The following is a 22214-nucleotide window of genomic DNA, read 5'->3' as shown; positions in this document are numbered from 1 at the left end:
AGAGCAACAGTGTAATGCTTCATTTGAAAGCTAAGACCGACAAAAGTGATTGCAACTTTTTGTCACGTCGTCGCCTCATTTTAGTTTTGTTTTTTGTCTTTCTCATCACTTTATTGTTGCTTTTTCATTGCTTTTTTCATTGCTTTGTCGTCATGTTTTCATCACATTTTTGTTGTGTTCTTGCCATGTTTTTCGTCATTTTTTTGTCCGTTTGTTGCCATGTTTTTGTTGGTTTTTCATTGCTTTTTTTCAGTCGCTCTGTTGTTGTGTTTTTGTCACGTTGTTTATGTTGTGTTTTTGTTCCGCTTTTGTGGCTTTTTCATTAATTTGTTGTTGTTGTGTTTGCGTCTCCTTTTTGTCATTATCTTGTCAGTTTTTTGCCATGTTCATGTTGCTTTTTCATTACTTTGTCACTATTTTGACGCTTTTCTTTAAAGCTTTTAGATTTGGGTAAAGCTTGGTTAAGGCGGGGGTTAAGAGATTAAGGAGAAAATTGAGAGGCCAGCCTGGGGGCCTAGAGCCAGAATGGACATGTGGCCAGTCCACCCCTGGCCACATCACACAACCTGTCCCCTTTTTGCTATAGCTATTTGAGGTGATCACCCTGTGTCAGGGGTAGGTAACGTCAGGCCCGGGGGCCAAATCCGGCCCTCCAGCACAGAGCCTCTGGCCCCCAATATGATTTTGAGAAATATAAGGGATCAAATGCCTGTTAAAGTACACTAAAAATGCGAGAAATAGTGTCTTTTTATGATGTATTTTTAAATGTCTTTGGAGAACATCCCACTTGGTCATACATAATGTAAAACAGTGATTCTCAACTGGTGGGTCGGGACTCAAAAGTGGGTCGCGAGCCTACAGGGAACCTTTTTTTTTCAATATTTTCCACCTAAAACTACACAGAAACACACAGGAGTCTGTTAAAATGTGTATTATTGGGTTGTTTTGATCATAATTTCAGTCTTCAAAGCAAATCTACGGCTTGTTCAATAAAAACGTGTGGTAAATGCAATATTTTATACGATATATGACAAATTACAGTGTTATTTGGGTCACACTTTGTCATTAAGGTAATGGCGGGTCTCGGAGCCGGACCACTTTAGAACCACTGATGTAAAACATTGGCATTTGCAGAAAATGGTTCTTAACTTGGTGTTTTGGCTATGATGAAAATCGGCCCTTCGTGACCAGTGTTAATTTTGACAACATAATTCAATTTAGTTTTAGTCTTAGTCTTTTGACGAAAATGTAATTCGATTTTAGTCTAGTTTTAGTCAAAAAAATATCTTCAATTTTAGTCTAGTTTTAGTCGACTAAAATTTCAAGTAAATTTAGTCGACTAAATTTAAGACGAATTTAGTCGACTTTGCATTGCATCATATTTAATCTTGTTCCTCTGCTTCATGGAGCTGCTCCACATGAACAAAGCTCAGATCTGATCCTTTGGTAGTGAATTTACATGATCTGAGGCTCTTTTTAGTCTCTCCTTTTCATTTTTATTTAGTCTTATTTTAGTCGACTAAAATATCTGGACATTTTAGTCATAGTTTTAGTCTCATGAAAAACTTTTAATTTAGTTTTAGTCCAATTTTAGTCGTCAAAAATAACACTTTGACTAAAATTAAGACTAAATATTTTAGTCGACGAAATTAACACTGTTCGTGACGCAAACGTGCCCACCCCTGCCCTATGTAGTCTCTAGGCCACTCTAGGCAGCCACTTTAGACTGTGTATTCCTGCTGCGACCATAAGGTGGTGCTAACGAGAATCATATGGCCCATGTCAGCTTTCTCTCTGCGCCCTTGTCTACGCCTCCTCTCCACGGTTCTACCCTCTCCTCCTCCACCACCACCACCACCACCGGTCCTGCCTGTCCTTCAGCAGCAGCTCCGGCAGCACCACCACAGACAAAGCCGCGGTACAGCCTCGACTCGGAGCAACAGAACCACGGCAGCGGCCCCTTTAAGAAAGCTCACCCCAGCTCTGACGAAATTTCCTCGGCCTTGACTCCGGGGGCTCGATCCGTTTAACAGAAAACCACCCACTCGGAGCTAGTCTGTCTGCGCGCTCTCTCAGACTCACGACACTGGCGAGGGCACGCTTTTCTGTATTCCTCCCCGACATCCGCGACGACACCCGGGGCACGAAAACGCGGGTTTGCCAGCGATGGATGGATAAAATGCCTTCCGTTGACCGTGGCGTTGCTGTGGACGTCCTGAGCAACGGCAGTAGCAACGGCAGCAGCAGGTGTATCGAGGGATAAACGACAATCTCAGTGTTCATGAAACTTTGCTACGATTTACGTGCTCGGTAAGAAAGCCCCTTTTCCCACCGTTGCAGGGTTTAATGTAACACAGAATTGACTTGTCCTTGTGTGTTAATCTGCTTCGGGTAGGCTTGATTTCATGCTGTTATTTCTTGATTCCGCCAATTTTTTTTTTTAGCCATATGTCTCAATCATGAAACTATTACGCAGGCCCATATCTCGGGGCTCAGACAAATGAAGCTGCTCGCGCGAAGTTACCCAAGACTAGTGGGATTTAACATTGTACTTCTGGACATAAGTGAGTTTCCCGATGTTTATGGCTTCGAAGTTGCCCTGAGAGACTGGACAGCGTTTGCCCGCTGACCTAATTTGATCTAGCCCCAAATGCCCCAGAGACCAGACAGTTGAGGGGTTTTAACGTGTGCGCTTTGTAATGACAGGCCCCACTGTACACCCTATTTTAGGCAGAGGTCGATAGATTCCATTGTGGATGAAGTATTGACCGCTTGTTACTGTTTATGTAACTGGATGGCTGGAGGCTGATGACTGTGGGCTCACGTGGTGTAATAGTATCACATGTGACCAAGATATTATTTATTTTTTACCATTGTTTTATCAGTGTGCCATCTATGCTTACTCTTGTTTTCGCCTGTTTGAAATAGTTAATTAAATAGTAAAACTATTTTTACGATTAATCGATTGATTGAAAACTAAAGGGAAATGTTTGTTGGAGGCTCTATTCATGAAATTTACAACTGTACTGTCGACAACTATTTTAGTAATCGATTAGTCGTCGATTAATCGATTAGTCGTTTCAGCCCTACTCACAGAGACAGAATGGCGTTAAGAGAGTTTATTTCACATGAACCATGATTGGGGCTCAGACAGTGCTTACTTTGTAAATTAGTATTTTCACAAACACTTTTGGTCTGATGTGATGGATTGGGGGAACAGGCCAAAACATTTGCCGGAACACTCTCATTAGACACCATTATATCAGATACATTTTTTGCTGGATCCTCCTAAATATTTCCCGGATCCTTTACCCTGAAAAAGGGGATCAAAATAAGCACTGGGCTCAGATCCCGGCGGAAGAGTGAGTTAACGATATGAAATCAAATGCACGGCGTTGATGAATTAGTAACAGAATCTTCCCCGGAGTCTGGACGCTGGTGGTGGTACAAGACACGACCCGGGGCGGCCTGGCGGAGGAAGGGGTGGAGGAGGGTCGTAGCACAGCTGGGAAACGACGATTGGCCAGGGAATGAATGTAAGCTCGCCGCTCTAGGTGTGAGTGCGGTGTAAGAACGGGATCCTGAGTGATGAGTGGCTGGAGCTTGAGCTTAAACTGTGATTGGATGATCAGCTGGTGATGAGGTGATAAATGAATGCGGGTGGTAGGTCTTCCATGTTGAATTTGCGCAGAAGCTTCATTCCTGCCGGCATGTCATATTCCCATTTCCTTCAATGGGGATTTTTACATGTCTTCTCCAGTCTGGATTCTGGAGTCTAGGATTTGGGGTTTGAAAAATGAATGCTGCCATGCACAACTTTTTATTTTTGTCCAGCCAACGACACTGGGCCCACAGGGCGGCAATAATAGAAGAACCACAGCTTGTGCTCTTATCTTGGGAGATTGGCTTTTTCAAGAGGCTAAATATTCTGCCAGTTTCTTTTTTAGGCTTGAACTACAAATAGAGCCGCCATATTGCTGTGATCTGTTGCATTAAGTCTTCTAATTAAAGTGCTCCCTTTCCCATAGTCCTCTGTCATCCCCTGGTTTCACATGAATGCAAGATGAAAACATTCTCAGGAATCCTTAATCAAATTCAGTGTTCAAAGTAGACAACTAGACATTGATTTGGGGCTGCACAATATGTTGTGTCCTTAACTATTTCAGCACAGTGCATTCCATTGACTTTAAGCAAACATTTAAAGCCTTTTTTTTTATGCTTGTAAGCTAAATCAGAAACAAACATTTTGACTTTCCAGTCGTTTTTTGTTTTAGACTGGAAGCAATAAAGCAAAAAAAAAGAAAAGTAAATCTCAGTGGCTTCTTGTGATTTGGATATAGCGTCACAGTCGTCACCTAATATTGCAATAACAATAATTTAGCAATATAATTTAGCTGTAATTTGAGCAAACAAGGAAAGAACATACCGTTTAAAATATTATAGTGAAAGTTCTTTACTGCTCTGTGGCACATTCTTCAGTGTCATATAAAACATGTAGAAGCCAAGAATAGCTCCACACAGTTCGCAAGATAACAGATGATGACAAGAAGACTTTTCAGATTTTTGCCCTTTTGTTAACGCTAACACTAAACCCTGCGTGCGTGTTGATCTGATTTTTAAAAATGTCTCCAGAAATGCTACTTGTATTAATCAAGTATGTGAGCAAATAGTAATAATGCATCAGTTTTGTTTGTTTTTCTGCTGCTTATTAATAGTCAAAGAATACTTGATCAAATACGTGAGTAGATAGGAATAATACATCAGAGGTTGATTTATTGTTTTTTTTGACATTTCATTGAAGTGTCTTGCTCAAGAACTACACCTGCAAAAGCTTGGACTAGAACTGCCAACCTTCTTGCTACAATGTGACCCACTTCACCCGGTGCCCTTGATGGGGCGAAAGACTGGTCTTTCCCACTGAATGTGGTCAAAACAAACAGGGTTTGGCATTAGAAGATGTGAGGCATTTGACCAAGATCTGTAATTTCTGGTCAATGCATTGTATACTTTTAGCCTTTTAAAACCCCGCTCACATGGATCCCAGGTGGTTTGTGCAAGAAGACTTACCTTTTTGTACACGAGGGTTTGTGTGGCCAACCGGTGACATGAGCCCCGTGCGTCTCTTTCAGTCGAGGGCCCCTCGTAAAAGCTATGCCCTCCAGTGCGTGTTTATGCTTCACCTTTTCTGTGTGGTTAAAGTGGGTACTTCAACGGAGTTGGTATATGGTGAAAATATCAGCGTTTATATTTCCATGGCTTTTAAGAAGTTTGCACATTTCTCCGGCTAGCATTGAGTTGTTAGCAACTGCAGTATTAAATCATTCTCCCGCTCCTGTCACTCCCAATGCAACAGCACAGACGCTCCTCATTTGTTGTATGCAAATAACCAGAGTACCACAGAATTTTCTTTTTCACATGTAGACCTACTGCTTGGAGCAGGAGAGTAGCCGTCTACAGCAGCCACTGTAAGCTTGTAAAGGTCTATTGAGGGACAGTTTGTGCTTCGGTTAGGTGTTGTAGAAAGTGCTTGTAAACAAAGTGGGCCCTAGTTCCTTGTTGCTGCTGTTTTCACTTCCTACCCTTGCCCTTTGCTCCCATGGAACACTTGATAGGCGATACAGGAGGCCTATTATGCAAGGATGTAATTTTAGACATGACTCATGTTGAAATAGAAATATGTTAGCCATAGACAATTGAATGTATAAAATAACAGCCTTCATGTCAATGAAATTAGCTCAGAGGTGGATACATTATTTTTACTCAATACAAGTGATCGTGAGTCACGTTCGGGGGCTGTAGTACTTGGCAATTTAATGTTTTAAACTTTTAAATAAATAATAATAGTTCTATGAGACAAAAACAATGTTCACAAACCTTCCACAGTAGCAGATCAGTCATTTTATAAAATGGTGTTAAGATGCCTGGATGCAGCAGCTGTTGCCTAAAATTCACCAAAACATCCGTTGAAAATTGCAGAAGTAATCAATTTTCAACATTGATTACTTCTGCTCGTATCAGAAAGTTTTTTTCAGAGACTAACTTGAAAAGAACTCCTGTTTACTTCCTGACATGTATCAATAAGATGGTAGGCTTATGTATTTGCTGCTGCAAAATCATGCTCAATACACATCAATTCACAATAGTGTGGCTTTTGAATTTGAAATATGTGAACCAATGTGAGCGAACAGGAATTCGCCTGAAGCTCCATGAATGGTGCGATTGGTTGAGGCAGAGAGTGTGACCGTGTAACCAGCAGTAACCTCAGCCACTGCAGGTCATTAGAGGAGATTACTCCCTCACATAAGCTTTCCCATGCACAGAGGCTAGTATGAATCTGTTCAGCTAATGGTAAACAAACGTGATTAGCTTGTTGTTTTGTGGACAGTAGGGCACCAGTGTTTACTTATTTGGATTTGTACATTCAGTGACTCCCAAGATTCGGGTCTGGACTGCCACTTTGGATCCCCAAAATTTCACAGTGGGTCTACCATTCTCTGTTGGTTGTCTTAGTGGGAAAACGTTTGGGAACCATCAATTTAGTTGGTGTGGAAAAATGGTAGAATCTATTGGTTTACACTTTATAGAGCATACAATTAAAATACAAATAAGCAGTCAACCACTAGAATGGCAATATTATGGATTTTAAGAGGGAGTTTTACTTTGGGAAAATTCATAACAGTCAAAACTATAAATAACTACAACTATAAATGACCATCCTCTACCGGCAGGTACGTTGTTGTTGCATATCTGTACCTCTATTATAGCTGCATCACCAGCCCCACTCCTCTTTCTCCAACGTTTTCTTCAGTTTTGTGTTTGTAACCAGCCAAGTGCGTCATGCTATTTGCAGTTTGTGTGTTTTTTTTTGCAGTATTATTCATATGGAGATCAGACCTTTAGCTCAAAAAACCCACAATTTGTCCTCCACCTCCTTCGTGCTTCCTGTGTTTTTCTTTTAATCCTTTTGTCCTGGTTTTTCAGCAGTAGTGCTGTGGCACAAACTGCCTCTGGACTGCAAGATGAAATGCGTGAAAAGGAAATAAATAGCAGTGTTGGCCTGAAGAGCAGTGCGGCGGAAGAAAATGAGAGGGAAAGTGCAAATTAGAAAAAACATTCCTTAACTTTGCTGCCATTTGTGTTACATTATGTGGCGCAAGCAGCAAAAAAAAAGACCAACTGTTTTTGTCATTTGTTTGTTTGTTTGTTTCCTCAATTTAAATCAGGGGTGTAACAATACGCCGTGCCACGATGCACCGCACTGCTAAAATCTGACAACACGCTTTGCGTTTATTGTATAATTTTAACGCAATAATTTCCCTGGCCTTAATAATTTTTATTGATTATTTGATAAAAGCAACAATGAAACATGAAACAGGTCCTCCATAGGGCTGCACGATTTTGAATTAACTTGCGATATGAGATACCGCTGTGCAATATCGTGATATCGATATTATTGTGATATTTCAATAAACCATTTCAGCACGATATGTTCCATTCTGATTAAACACAAATTATTGTGGCTTCTCGCGATACGGATATTGCATCATCTAATATCACAATATGATATTTTGTGCGATATATTGTGCAGCCCTAGTCCTTCACATAGGCAACAGTTTTTTTTAAATTATGTGTATTTGACGTTTCAGTGACCCAGTGGCTGTATGGGTGTTTAGCATTGGCATACCGGTGGCCTCTAGGACGCTCCAGAACCAATGTTTTTTTAGGGTTTCTTTTCAATTTTCACTGACTCCATAGTTGTGTATTGTATTCAATCCAGAAAACCTACCAGAAAGCCCCAAAAAACTGGTCCTGGAGCATAACAGAGGCTTCCGGGATGGAAAGCAAAGATTCCAAGCTAACCACCCATACAGCCGCTGGGTCAGTGAAAGGTCAAATATGCACTATTATCAACTTTTAAACACCTTTAAACAAAAAACAGTAAACTGTAGTGCTCGTCATTCCTCAACTTGAATCACTGACCTTAGATTCCCACAGGATGTGATACCTGAAAAATCAGTGGCATCAGCATGAAAAACTATACCAGTATCGTATCAGAACAACCCTACTTATTTCAATCAACCTTTGAAAGGTTAAATTTGTGATTTGTTTGTTTTTAATGCACATGCTCAATGCCTTGTACGTACGTCTGCCTTTTCCAATTGGCATGTTTTGTTTTTTTCCCTGAAAATATCAGAGAGGATGTACAGCAAGATGGATACTTACCCTCTAGCACACTTCTCAAATTTCTGTATACTGTTTGTCTTCAGGGTTGCCATCCGCCATGTTAAGGTAAAGCCAGGCTGTGCGGTGTTGACCATGCTAAAGCGCCTGGACAAGATCCGCTTCCGAGGCCCCAGGTCAAGAGAGGACTACCCGGATCTGGTCGAGTCGCCACCCGCCTCTGACAACGAATGTAGCGATGACCTGCAGCTCAAACCTCGAGCCAAAGACACAGAGGAACTGCTCAGAGACCCTGTGAGTAAACCAGGAGCACAGTAATATTAATATGAAATGGCTCATGAATTTGTTCATGAAGAGGATGGACATTCAGCAGTGTATTTGTTGCTGATTGAATAAGGTGCACCTTGTTTTAGCTACAAGCAAGTCTCAAAACCTTGCAAAACAACAGTGCAAATCCGAACTTATACTGTTATGATGCAGTGAGAGTTGTTGTTAGCAAGTGTAAATCCCGCCTACCCAGATGGAGTTGCACAACATGGATTTTTGGGAGTTTGTTGTCACACAACCCACTCACTGGCCGTGACAAAAAATACCATGGTCAGGTTCTTGTGTTCTGTTCTGTTCCCAAAAAGGGTTTGTTTATGGTTCTGGAGCGGAGCTTGAGTGGGGCTAGGCCAGCTCTTAAAACTTATTGTTTGAGCCATACAAAAAAATTGAAGGGAAATCAAGTTGTTAAAATAATTAATAATCCCCCAAAATTAACTAAAACAATTGTAGAAAGTTAGAATGTACATTCAATGACAACATTTCAAACAGATTAAGGCGGCTCTGCGTGTATCTACTTGGTCTCACTTCCTGTTGGCTGCTACTGTTCGTTTGGTCCATCGTGTATGCTGGGCTGTCACTTGTTTGAGCATCCACCCTTTCCTTTCCTTCAGTTTTCCTTTTGCTTGGATTATTTTACATAACTTTACACCCTAGAACAGGGATGTCAAACTCAGTATTATGGGCTGAAATTCAGCTCCCACAGCGGGTCATAGGCCACATATAATGTAAACATGAATGAAAATATTTTTCAATGGATCAATAATAATGCACTGTGATTTGAAAATAGCACCGATTGATTGACCGTATCGATTTACACTTTACAGGCCAGTGTCACAAGTTTCTCAAAGTGCCCCATTGTAGTCATTATTCATGTGGTACTATTGTAGCCACAGCTGCCCTGGGGCAGACTGACCATTTACCACGTAGCTGTAATGTGTTGTTTATATCCTGATCTTTTATTTTGTCAGTTCCCTCCGCTGGACTCGTGTGGAATCCTTTCTTTTTTTATTGAAGCTGCCCCAGAATGACTGGAGTGAGCACTCTGGTTATTGGTTAAAACAAATCATAACTGCACAGGAATGGGCTTTTTTTTTGACATTCTGAGGAATTGGTGTTGCAGGATTAAATCATCTCTGATCACATGTGCCCTAGAATGAGGTGGGCAAACTAAGGTCTGGGGACCAGATTTGATCCTTCAAGCCCTTTTATCCGCCCCGCAAAACACCCAAACCCGACCAACAGCCCGATCAGCTTTGAGAACAACCACCACTAACGTGAATGCGTTTGCTAATGATGTGAACAGCATCGATGTTTTCACTGACACAAACCTCGACCGGCTCCATGGCAAGTGCAAAATTGCAAAGTGGCCCTTTGGTCAAAATGTTTGACCATACACCCTCTCCTCATTCACCTGATTCACCAAGCCACAACAGCACGGAACAGAACAGCCACATGCATCCTGCCCTCGTGGTGTTGCTGTTGTGCGTTTTTGTGCTCACAAATTCAAGCTGGCAGTGCAACTGTTGACCTAATAGCTTTTTCAAGTAATATGACTATTGGTAGTTCTCCAACTATTTGTTGGAGAACAGTTGGAGAACTGTAATGACACAATTGATTATGTGGCAGGTAGTAGGAGTGGGGTGATACTCAATATCGCCAATTGCGATGAAAAGAAGATAATAGTTTTCATAATTGGGATAATAACTTGCAAAGATAGTTGGCAACAAAAAACACAGCCTCATAGCACATGGCGCTTGTAAACAAAGTGTGTGGTCCAGGTATGACAGCATGATTCTGCCAATGTTCTGCTTCCACTGAATGATGGCATCAGTGAGGTACAGAAACGTTCTCTGTGATTTTTAAAGTCTGCACTGTCTGCACTGCAGAGCCTTCAGTCAGCGTTTTAGCTGCCGCGATGTTAGCGGTAGCTTGTAGCTTTTAGCCTCCATACAGTAAACAGCTGCAGCTTGCATGAGCATAAAAAAAATACGATGACGTTGTAGCTTAGTTCTTACTTCCATCTGCATTTTGTCCAGACTAGACGTTTTCAGAAAGATGCAGCTGCGTATTATAGTGTCTCAAACTTGAATCTTGAACTAATTATCTCAAATTTATGAATTTCTCATTGTGCAAAACATTTAGTTAATTATCTCCCTTAGTAAAGAAAAAGAAAAACAATCTCAGTTGACCATGAGAAATAGTTTAATCATTAAAAATATTCAGTATCGTCCCCATACTACTGTCAGGTTGCTTCAATAAACTCATAAAGCTCTGATGAAGCTCTGACATATGTACACATTTGGAAGCCTGCTGAGTCCCTCATGAGCTATTGTTGTTTATGCAATCTTAGCTATTTGTTCAGCAAACAGGGCCTAGCAGCCGAGGGCAAAGCAGCAAGGAATGTATGAGATAAAATAGTATTTCCAACTGGGTACAGGGCACAAAGATGGCTATCAGCAACAAACTAAAAGGCCAAAAAGCGTAGTGGTGGACAGATATGCTGGAGAGAACAGGAAATGAAAAGAGAGGGGAGCTGATAAAGGTTCATGACAACAAGCCAGGAATTGGAATCTCTCGACGGAAAGCAATACATTTTAAAGTCAACCCACAGTGGAATACAAAAAATAATCTTCACCATGTTTTGTGTGCCCTCCCACACTCACGCAGCATCGGGTTTAATCTGCAGTCCTTTAGGTACAATAAAAAGACGCTGCTGATGTCACCGCTCACTCCCTCAGTGACACACGCTTACTCCCACTCCAACAACAAATGCACTTTCATTCTAACAAACAACATCCTGCCAAATTATTGCTCACTGAAATGCATCAATTTAGAGCCAGCCTCTGTGCGTCATAAAGCATGTCTGAAGAATTATACCAAATGATGCTGAGAGCAACCCTTATTTAAATTTCTGGCTGGACGGTATGACCCCACCCCTACAAACGTTCTTCCTTTATGTTTACACACACAATGTAAAGTATACCCAGTGGTTCACTTTAGGATGGGAGCGCTACAGAAATATTCCAGCTGGAGAATCCTTTAATGCTTTATTTTCAACAGCAGGGAGTCAGCGTACATCAATTTGTATGTGCGATCTAAACAGACAGAAAAGGAATAATGCAATTGGCATACTGGTACTAATAACCAATTGATAAGCAAATAAAATACTACACTATGCCTTTTGTCATTATCATTCACCACAGTACAGTACAGAAAATAATAATTGGCTTTAATGTAGTGTCGGGCTGAAAGATATATCGTTATAATATCAATATCGAGATATGAACATTCAAGATATCAATATTGCAAAAGAAAAATACATCGTTATCGTATTTATATCAAGATGTAAACATTCCATCCATCCATTTTCTTCCGCTTTATCCGGGGCCGGGTCGCGGGGGCAGCAGTCTCAGCAGAGATGCCCAGACGTCCCACGCACACCTCCTCTAGCTGTTCTGGGGGGACCCGAGGCGACACCAGGCCAGCTTGGAGACATAGTCCCACCAGCGTGTCCTGGGCCTTCCACGAGGCCTCCTCCCAATAGGACATGCCTGGAACAGGGAGGCGACCCCCCCCGCAAATGAACATTCAAAATATTAAAATTGAAAAAGCAAGATATAAACCATATAGATTTTCATCAATAAAACTGCACTCTTTTCTATTATGATTTTTTATTTTTGAAAAATGCTTGGTTTTCACCTAACCCATAGTTATATCGTATCGATATCGAGATATCTGGCATGAATATCGAGATATGAAATTGTGTCCATATCGTCAGCCCTAATGTAGTGCAATAAAATTCCTCACTATAGACCCTTTAATATCTACGCCTCTGCATCTTTAAGTGGCTACGCAGCGTAGCACTGTAGCACTATAGCACTCAATGCAGGTCGAACCAAATAAACAGTAAATGCGCTGCACTCGAATCTAAATAACAAACACAAATAGGGTCTAATTCCACATAAATGCTAATTATTGCACACAGGAAACATGTCGTTAAGTATAACACGCTGTGTCATCGTGAATGCACTTATTGGTCTCGCAATTCAACAAGTACAAAACTAGCTCGCATTAACATACGTACACTTCACAATATTCATCACAAAGCATTGCAACAGTAGCATAAAAGTACTTGTTCTTAAAATGCGCACCAAAAGTAAGAAGAGGAGGTCTCCGAGTCTGCCCTCCTCAGCCCTGAGAACAAACAACTGAGCAGGCGCTGTTCACATACTGAGGGCGTATATGCTAGCCACCATACGTACTCATCACATTTCCTACTGAAAGGAAAGATCCAGAACGTGGTGACACGAATGGATTAAATTAGTAAGTTTGACATGTAGCAAAGTAGTAATGCTATTTGTAACCAATACGTCTATTTACTTGATACTGTTTTTTATTTATTTATTCCCCTTCCCTTCTCTATTTATTGGTTTAGCAAGGGCTTCAAGTTATTTTTCTCTTCCCAGTAACACTGTGTCCCCGTTTCTTACAGAATTCTTTTAAAACATCGATTTTCAATGCTCAAAATATTCAATATTTATGTCACACTCAGTCACCTTAACAGTTTGGGATACGATCTGGGTAGTCCTGACCTTTAACCTGGACCAGCATGCTTTGCGCTCGGTGAGATGCCGAATCCGCTTATTGTGATTTCAGCTGATTTGAATAGAAATATGAACTAAGCGGTGGTGGCCTCTGTACTGGCCCAAACGCTTTACGACCATTCCACATAGGCTTGGACTTAAGCAGCAGTGAAAGACTGGCTCTTAATAGTTGTCACGTGGACACTTGCGGCCTGATTTACGAAGCGAGGTACTAAATTGCAATTACTACGGTGCTTAAGATTAGCGTTTGCCTTTGCATAGCGTGCAGCTAATTTATCATTAGAAACGGTTTATTATGTGTGAGGCAAACCTGATGTGTTTGCACTGTGGCCTTATAGCGTTTGAGAGACAAAAACCTCAGCTGCGCTTATTTTTGCACCACTCTAGAACGTACTTTCCATTTTGTACATGTGCGAAGAATTTTACAAAATACGTAATTATTTGCCTAACCCAGCAAGTTGTCACTTTGCTACCATTGACTATTGTGTTAGACCAATTAGCTCTTCATAAAGAAAAAGCATGTACATTTTACCTTGGGGACATTAGATAACAACTTGCCGATAAAATACTCATTAATGGATGCACTTGTCTTAATGCAGTCTCATTGTAGCTGACAGTACAATAAGATGCGTTCATAGGACCTGATCTGGAACCCCTAGATGTTTGCTCTCATAATTAGATGAGATTTTTCCTTTCAATTTAGACCTTTTAGATATCTTGTTGATGTGCAGAGTAGCACTATTTGTGTGAGTTGTGCTATATTAGACATCGCACTGAGAAGCCGACGCCCATATCATGGCTTCAATACACTTTCTGCAACCCTAAAATAGACCCAGGAAGACTCTCTCACAAACCCTTTTCTCTCTTCAATACACAACAGATATCAAAGCATCCCCAGTCTAAATATAACTTGGCTACGCTTCATTGTTGCCAACCCATTCACAATAAATCATAAATTACTAAATTAAAAATGCAGATATCCATAGTACATTTGATAGCCTTTATAGTCTTTATTTTATGCTCAAAAATCAACCCTAAAAAAATCTGGCACAAAAATAAATAATACATTTATTTGTCTACAGTCTCTATTAGCTGGACCCAAAGTGTGGACTAGCCTTGACTATGTGTATCACTTGTTGCTGCTTTAGTTTACAGACATTGGTCAGTCTTTCTGATTTACAACATAGAAGAGATGGTATCTGTTGTTTGCTTCAATTCCACAACATTGAGTTTTTTGTGGAATGTGAAGTCCATCTCCTTATAGAAAGTGTTTCTAATATGTTTTTTATTGCAGGTCCGTATCTGAGTTTCACCTCACACAAACCTGCCTGTAAACGGCCTCATTACCTCATGCGTATGTTTGCGTGGACGGGTTGTGCCCTTGAGCTGCAAAAGCACTTGTGACCCAACAGTCGGTGTCATACATACTAAAAACCTTGAATGGCCCGGTCCAGATGGCGCTCAGTCACTGCTGTAACCCAGCGGCCTCTCTGTGTCTCAGGATCAGGTCACTCTCGCTGGATTTGTCCTTTGTCACATCTGATAAATTATTCATCATTAGCATATGCTGTATGCTCAACCACAGAGCAGTCATACAGTGAAGTACGTATTGTTGTCAGAAGTATGCATTTGTACAGTGCAAGTCGGTATTTAGCAGCTATTACATAGATTGCATACATCCATCTTTTTTATTATTAGTCTTTCACGTATGATAATCTTTGCCTTGTGTGAGCTCCTTCATCAAATAGTCCAGAGTTCAGAGCAGTTTCAGAACAGTCTAGGCCAGGGGCTCTCAAACTTTAAATTAAAAGGTCCAAAAAAATTAAATTCTCAAACAGCAAAGGTCCCGAAAATGTATTCTGTCATTGCACTAAAATTGTAAACATTTAAATTGTAAAAATGTAAAATACATTTATGAATATAATAATTTATTAATTCCCTCCTGGTACAACCACCTTAACGTGGTGGAGGGGTTTGAGCACCTGAATGATCCTGGATCTCTGTTGTCAGGGGCTTCGTGGCCCTGGTAGGGTCTCCCAGGGCAAACAGGTCCTAGGTGACGGGTCAGACAAAGAGCGGTTCAGAAGCCCCTGATAAGAGACCAGCAGGCCCGGTTAGAATCGTGAGGCCGTCCTTCTGTGGACCCACCACCTGCAGGAGGCGCCATAGGGGCTGGTGCAATGTGATGTGGGCAGCTCCAGCTACTGCCCCCACAACTCGGCAACAGACAAGTGGAAGAAAATGGATGGATAATTTATTCATCAGAGTGCATTGTAACATGAGCAAAAAATGCATAATATTGGGGAATTTATTAAAAATCTATATCAAGAGAAAGAGCAGTCCTATGATGGGACACTGCCTTTTGTCTGTAAATCCTCCTGGGAGAGATCTAAACGTACAACAGACAGCTGCGATTGGAGTTCTTTTATAACATCTTTATCATAGTGAATGTGCTTTCTCAACCATGATTTTAATACTATCTTTATTCAATGTCTAAGGGAGCGCCATTCCAGCAGACTGTGTGGCTCTTTAAACGCTGTCCTTACAGGACAAAGCTGCAACTGCACTTATGGGAATGCAACAATCGCCGTTATAGCAATAAAATTAACAGCAAAGAGGCGCCACCAGGGTCCCGACCATGTCACCTCGAGGTCCGCATCCGGACCTGAGTCCGGACTTTGAGAAGGCCTGGTCTTGGCTATTCTATTGTGCTACATTCTAATAGGTCAACTGTTTGTGCCTTCTACAAGTTCTTTCTAATGTATTCAATGTATGTCCTGTAAATCTTTCACTGATTCATTTGTCTTCAGTTGCCTCGAGACAGAAAGGCTTTGTGCCAAAGTGTGCCTGTTGTAATGAAGCTTTACTTGTGTGAGAGGGAGGGAGAGAAAATGAAAGTTGCAAATCTGCAGACTCCTCAACACTCTACAAGGTCGGCCAAATAAAGGCAATACATAATGCAAGGATAGACAAAGTTGGAACATTTACTTTAAAGCAATGTCTCAAGCAGTTTCAACTACTTGTATATGAAGTACTTGATCTTGATTGAAGTACATTATCTGCAGCTTAATCAGTCATTGTCCAATTATCCACTGTGTGTGTTGTGTAACTTTTCACCTCATTGCAGAAAACTGCAGACTGCATGCTGGGGATAAGGCTTCAATGCACAGTTGTGTTACACTAAACACTTGTCTCCATTAGTGCTTTAGCAGTCACTGAAAATATCAATTTGACAATGCCCGAAACCAAATCGAAGTTTTACAGTATTTACAGACCCTGTTGCTCAAAAAATGACAATGTTCTCCACCTAATCCCCATCATGTGTCTGTTTACCTTTTATCCAACGAAAGATAATGGTCTGCTCATGTTGCCAAAATCCACTTTCCTGGTTCATTCTGTTTATAAAAAAATGCATATTGTCATAGACCAAAACAAAGTTCTCTGTCAAAAGTGATGCCCTAGTAGAAGTTGATTAAATTGGAATTACATCATTCTTATCCAGCACGCTCAAATAAATGAGGATGAGGTTGTTGAAGCAATTAATTAAGCTGTAATTGTGGACGGCGGACGCGACCTACTTTTCCAAACCAGGATGTTCTCTTCCCACTGTGGCTTGGCGAAGGTGTGCTCTCTCCATGCTGTTGTTGACATTTGCAAAGAGCTGGAGTAGAAGTGGACTGACTCGAGCTGCATTAAAGCTTCATAATAGCACAAAACATATTTTCACGCCTGCTGTCGTCATGGTCCTATTCACAGCCCTTTTTTTTTTTCCTTTTTTTTTTTCTCGCATTTCATATCCATCTCTAAATGCTCACCCCCCTCATCAAACGCGGCACGCAGCTTTTAAGTACGTTATTATCCTTCTGCGTCTTGTTGGACTTTTGGCTCACTCCCAATGCACCATTTTTTCAGGTCACTGTCAGTTTTTGTCTCTCTCTCCTCTCCCCTGCTCGCGAGACCATTCACTGTGGCGCTGTCGAAGTCGCAAAACCATGCCGTCAGAGGAGCGAGGCTGCTGCAGTATGGTTGCGTCTCGCAGGAATCCTCCCTTAAAGGACCATCGCCATAGAGAGTCATTTTGACATCCTGCGGAAACAGTTGTTTGTTTACTTTTTTTTTTTAAACTCCGGCATTCACCAACGACACAGCTCTATCTTTACCATCCGCTCGGTCCGCCTACACACACCTTCATTGCTGCAGTGTCGGGGGTGGGGGGTGGGGGGTAAAGCCCTGTGTCAGAGTCGAGTGATTTGTCTGTTTGAATACATGGGATTCTTCTCTCTCGCCTTCTTTTTGGACAGCGTTGGGAGTACCGTATTAGCGCGAGTTGGTGAGTGCGCTGGCAGAGTGATCGGGGTGCTCTGCTGATGGTTTTGTTTTGCAAGCTAACCTATTGTTTTGCTGCAGCAGATGTTATTGTTCATTTTTTTTCACCATTCAAAATTTTGACCTTGTTGTTTTTGAATCAATCACCGCTTAATCAGTGCATACCAGGGCTGCCCAAAATGCCGTCACCCTGTTGAGCCATATTTTTCCACTTCCTCTTAATGTCTTAAAGAAATGTTCAGCTTCACGATGGTATTTTTACGTTTCAAAATGATGAGAGCAAAATAATGACAGAAAGCATCAAATAAAACGAATGCAAACATCGGTAAAAGCTCGCAAAACGTCTTGTCCGATCGTCTGCTTGCTCAGAGTGGATTGAAATAGTAAAAATTAACCTCTTGCCCCCCGCTTTAACCTTCTCCAGTTCGGCTTTACCCAAATCTAAAAGCTTCTGGACTGGAGTTGGCAGCCTATAGGCCAGTGTAACGCCTCATTTTTTCTTTGACAAAGATATGACAGCAACAACACTCTTTTTGTCCCTTTTTTGTTGGTCTGTTTTGAAGCACTTTTATCCCTTTTTTTTGTCACTCTTTTGTGGCTTTTTTGTCATTTTTATCACTTTTTTTTGTGCCATTTCGGCCTCTCTTTTTTTTGGTCACTTTATTTTAGCTGTTTTGTCCCTTTTTTGTTGGTCTTTTGTTTCTTTTTTTGTCACTTTTTCCATCACTTTTGTGTCTTGCTTTTTCCGATTTTTTTTTTCCGAGAAGCTTTTAGATTTGGGTAAAGCCAAACTGAAGAAAATATGATCAGGTGGGGGTTAAGAGGAAAAAAATTATGTCAAGTTTATTCTAAAGAAATGATTCATTCCGAAGACAATACGTGCGCTGAAATTATCAATGAGTCGGGTGAAACTGGAAAAGTACATTTTGTAGAATATGGTGCATCTAAATAAAACAGCAGTGAAAAATATAATTTGTGTTGTTCACCTTGTTCGGGGTCATAATTGTTTGTATGTGTTTCCCTCAGGCTGGTTCAGGGTCTCCCAACATGGCAGCAACTATCCACGACTTTCAGAGGGTGGAATCAGACCGGCTTAATGAGGTCAAGGGACACCTGGAAATTGCCTTACTGGAGAAGCATTTTCTACGTGAGTACACTAAACATGTTTCTGACTAATAGAGTTTGGGAATGGACGTATTTACCAACAGTAACTCGGCAGCTAATGGCTATTTTCTCCACGGTTTTTACTTTAGCTAATGTTAGTCAATGGAAATGTGTGCCAACAGCTGCAAAGATGGCGGATCTCCATGGTAACTGTGGAATTTCCCGAACTCTATTGGGGAATCCCTTGAGGAAGCTTGATTGTATTAATGTTTGAAAGCTTTTGAATGTAAGTCTATTAGGAGCTGCTCACCTTTGCTTATGTGTCACTGTTGGCAGTGTGGCATAAGCAGAGCCAGACAACATTAGAATGTAGTTGTTTTAAAGCAGTGCCAAGTAACTTGTTTACCTTCATGAATCCTTTCCGTAGTCCCTCTGGGGGGTAATACAAGTGTTAATGGGATGATTGGGGGGTCATTCCCCCCCCGGTGTCTCTGTCCAGAAAACCACAATTGCTACTTCCCTGCCTCCGGAACGGAGGCGCAATACACTCTAATGGAATCACAAAGAAGAAGCTAGCATTCTAGCGGGCAAAGCTCGCTGCGAAGTAGCGCCACTTAAACAGTATTACAGCCAAGTTTGAGTGAAAACAATTATCTCCATTGGGTTAGTGGATGTACAATATCTCTCTCTCCCATTGTCTTTTCTGTGTAGTATTTACTCTCACGGACAATTAATGAGTAAAAAAACGCAACATGCTACGACACCTGCAGTGGCACTTGTGGCCTCCAGGGGCATGAATTACTTAGTTCTGCTTTAATAGTGGGATCCACATCTTGTTCGATGGTTACCTCTGAATATTCCTGTGTCAGCTTAAGTCTTCAGGTCTTGTGATTCCGTCTGCTTCCTAGTTTCACTCTTATGGCAGCAAGTGTTACTAAAGGTTGACTCTGAACAGAGTTGAGTTCATGAAAGAAAAGGAAGAATACGAGACTCAAACTATCGCTGAACAATGAAGCTTGGAAAGTTGGAAGCCATTGACTCTACAGATGCTATTTTCTGAGAACGAACAGAGGTGCTGCACAGGTAAACAATTGTCTTATATAATAGTGGATAGTCATGGTCTTTTGGGAAATATACTTTTGTGTTTTCACCCGTGGAATATGCATTTTCACGACACAACCACTTTTGGGGGGCATGTGAAATAATTTATACATTTGTTTGATGTTTTACTTTTTACGCTACATTTTGTCTGTATAACAATCTAACAATATCCTGAATACTTTTATAATTGAATATAGTATCAAAGCTGATATTGCTGATGAATTCTTAGTTCTCTGCGTTCTGTATCACCGTAGAGCCATGATGCTAACACTCATTGTATTTTGATTTTGAACTATATATTCTCTCAACAAAATCTGACCATTCTGTTCACATTTGCTATAAGACGAGTCAAATCTGCTTGGAAAACAAGGATCCATAGTCCAACTGTATAGACTTTGCTGACAAAAACTGTGGGAAGGAAAACTTATAAAATGAAGCACTTTTATTTATTTTGATAAATAATTTGTGTTGTTGAAGCATATTCTGGCCAGACATGTGACCTCATCAGACGGTGCTGTGCACTGTCACTTATTGTTACCATCGCTGAGTACTGAAGCTGTCAAACTGTGCTTTGTTGTTGAGTGCAGGCGTAGAGTCCTTTTTTAATAAGACGTTCATTTAATAAGAGCCAAAAGAAGCCAATGATCAGCTAAATAAAGTCTGACAATTTTTTTTATATTATATTGTATATATTATATATATTATGTATATGTATATATAAAATTTATATTTATATTAGATTATATAGTATTATTATATACCAAAACAAAGACACACGTCTTCTACTTGTGAATAAACAACAAGCTGAGATCATTTCACTTCTATAAAATGTTAAAGTGAAAGATTTTTTTTTTATATTCATTATGGTCAAATCTTTTTCATATTGTTTTTAAATATAATTTGACAGACCAAACATGTTTATTTATATTTTAAAGCTATTCTAAAACTTTGTCAAATGTATATTTCGTGTTACATCATTTGTTTCTGGACAGCGCTGTCTGTTCATCTACAGAGGGTGATTTTATTGTACTATATGAACACAATACTGCCGGTTCATATATGTGGTCAAAGGCAGAACTGCAAGTGGTGCATCAGAAGTTTGCAGATGCAGATAAAATGGCCCAAATTGGCGTCAGTTCATTTAGTTTTCTGTCTGCGATGTAAAGTTTCATTTGGGACAGGGAAATTAATTTTATTGAAATTATCAGATGAAAACAATAAAGGTTAGGAAACAAATCTGGACTCATGATAAGAATTGAAATAATGAATAAGACCTAACAGCCTCTTTGGATTATTAAAATATTTTTTTCTTAAACACCTTGAGAGACTAAGCAGTTGCATTCTACCCATGAAGTTCCTTTCCAAGTGTGTGTATTTTTGTAGCGTAGTAAAGTTGGAGTTTCCCATATTCAATAAATTGTACGGCAACTGGTCCCTTGTCCACCCACTGACCCAGTCGGCTGTGATTGGGACTGGGTGTTCTGTCCTATGGAGCACGTTGACTGTCCCGTGATGTGTAATGGGCTGTGAAGTTTCCCTTTCCCGCAAGCTCTGGACGACTATTAGAGAATGAGAGGGAGAGTGCGTGAAAGGGAATACCTCGGGCTATGTCCGCTCCCATACAGTTCATGCTTCGGTAAAACTAGAGCCAATGCCTGACTCTATCCTGCTGTCGGCGGCACTCGCTGTCATTGTTTGTGCTTCCAAATTAGTGTCCCCTTTGCCCATGATTGTGCGCATCCAACAGGTTTGATAAACAGCAGTTTCTGCTTTGTTTGTGTGAAGCATTAGACACACATTGTTTCTAGGTGAAGTGGACATATCATGCATATATGTGGCTTAAAAACATTTTGGATACCTATCCACTGTATTATTATGCTCCATGAGCACTTGCGTGAATTCTGAGTGTGACTCTTATCCACTTTTCATGAGCTTTAGCGACGTGAACTAAATAGGAACATGAGCTGTCACATCTCAAACGAAACTACAAGCCGCAATTACCCATCTTCTCATTGTGCGATCGGTCACAAAGTTTTTACTGAGATGCTTGTGCTTTAGGCTTGAGTGCATAGTTCAAAGTTATGGAGCTTACATTTACGTGTTTACAGTGTGAGCAGGTCAGTTGTGTTATCGCTCTTTACAGTATAAGCCCCTCCGTGGGTTCAGACTCTCACCACATTAGAGTCATGGCATGTTCAAAATCGCCCAAACCCAAAAATGTTACAGTGTAAGCCCAGCTTTAGTCTAGGAGCATGTTCCACACATTGCATTTTCGAGAGCCACAAATGGTTGTTAGTATAACCGCGAACAGCGCAACATGTTTGAGCTGCGAAGGACATCTTTTTACATTTTACGGGAGCTGATCGTTTAGAAAATCATCTAGAAAAGTTGAAATAAACCGCTATGTGAAACGTAGACTCACCCTGGAAACCACTGGAAATCAAATCAATCAGCGCGGCTTCCGCCATCTCACAGGAAATCCTACCCATAATCGTCTCTACATCAGTGGCCCCAGGAACAATGTTGTGTTAATGTTTATGCATTAACATACAAACATCATGTAACTGAAAC

General features: G+C 40.8%; 1 protein-coding gene across 3 annotated transcripts in view; it reads left to right on the top strand.

The window, feature by feature from the left end:
• Nucleotides 1-1882: 1882 nt before the first annotated feature.
• Nucleotides 1883-22214, top strand: part of gramd4a (GRAM domain containing 4a) — a 44662-nt gene continuing 24330 nt past the window's right edge. Inside the window, exons 1-3 of one of the 3 annotated variants that reach the window (XM_079551543.1) lie at nt 1883-2310; nt 8268-8475; nt 18465-18585. In XM_079551543.1, the coding sequence (XP_079407669.1) occupies nt 2282-2310; nt 8268-8475; nt 18465-18585 (358 nt within the window). In that variant the 5' untranslated portion in view covers nt 1883-2281. Of the gene's footprint in view, nt 2311-8267; nt 8476-17172; nt 17443-18464; nt 18586-19512; nt 19626-22214 lie in introns of those variants that run through there. The other 2 variants (XM_079551544.1, XM_079551545.1) reach the window with 2 other exon arrangements.

Source organism: Gobius niger, assembly GCF_951799975.1.
Source record: "Gobius niger genome assembly, chromosome: 2".
NCBI lineage: Eukaryota > Metazoa > Chordata > Actinopteri > Gobiiformes > Gobiidae > Gobius > Gobius niger.
The sequence above is the reverse complement of the archived record's forward strand: the minus strand, read 5'-3'. Positions and strand labels throughout refer to the sequence as shown.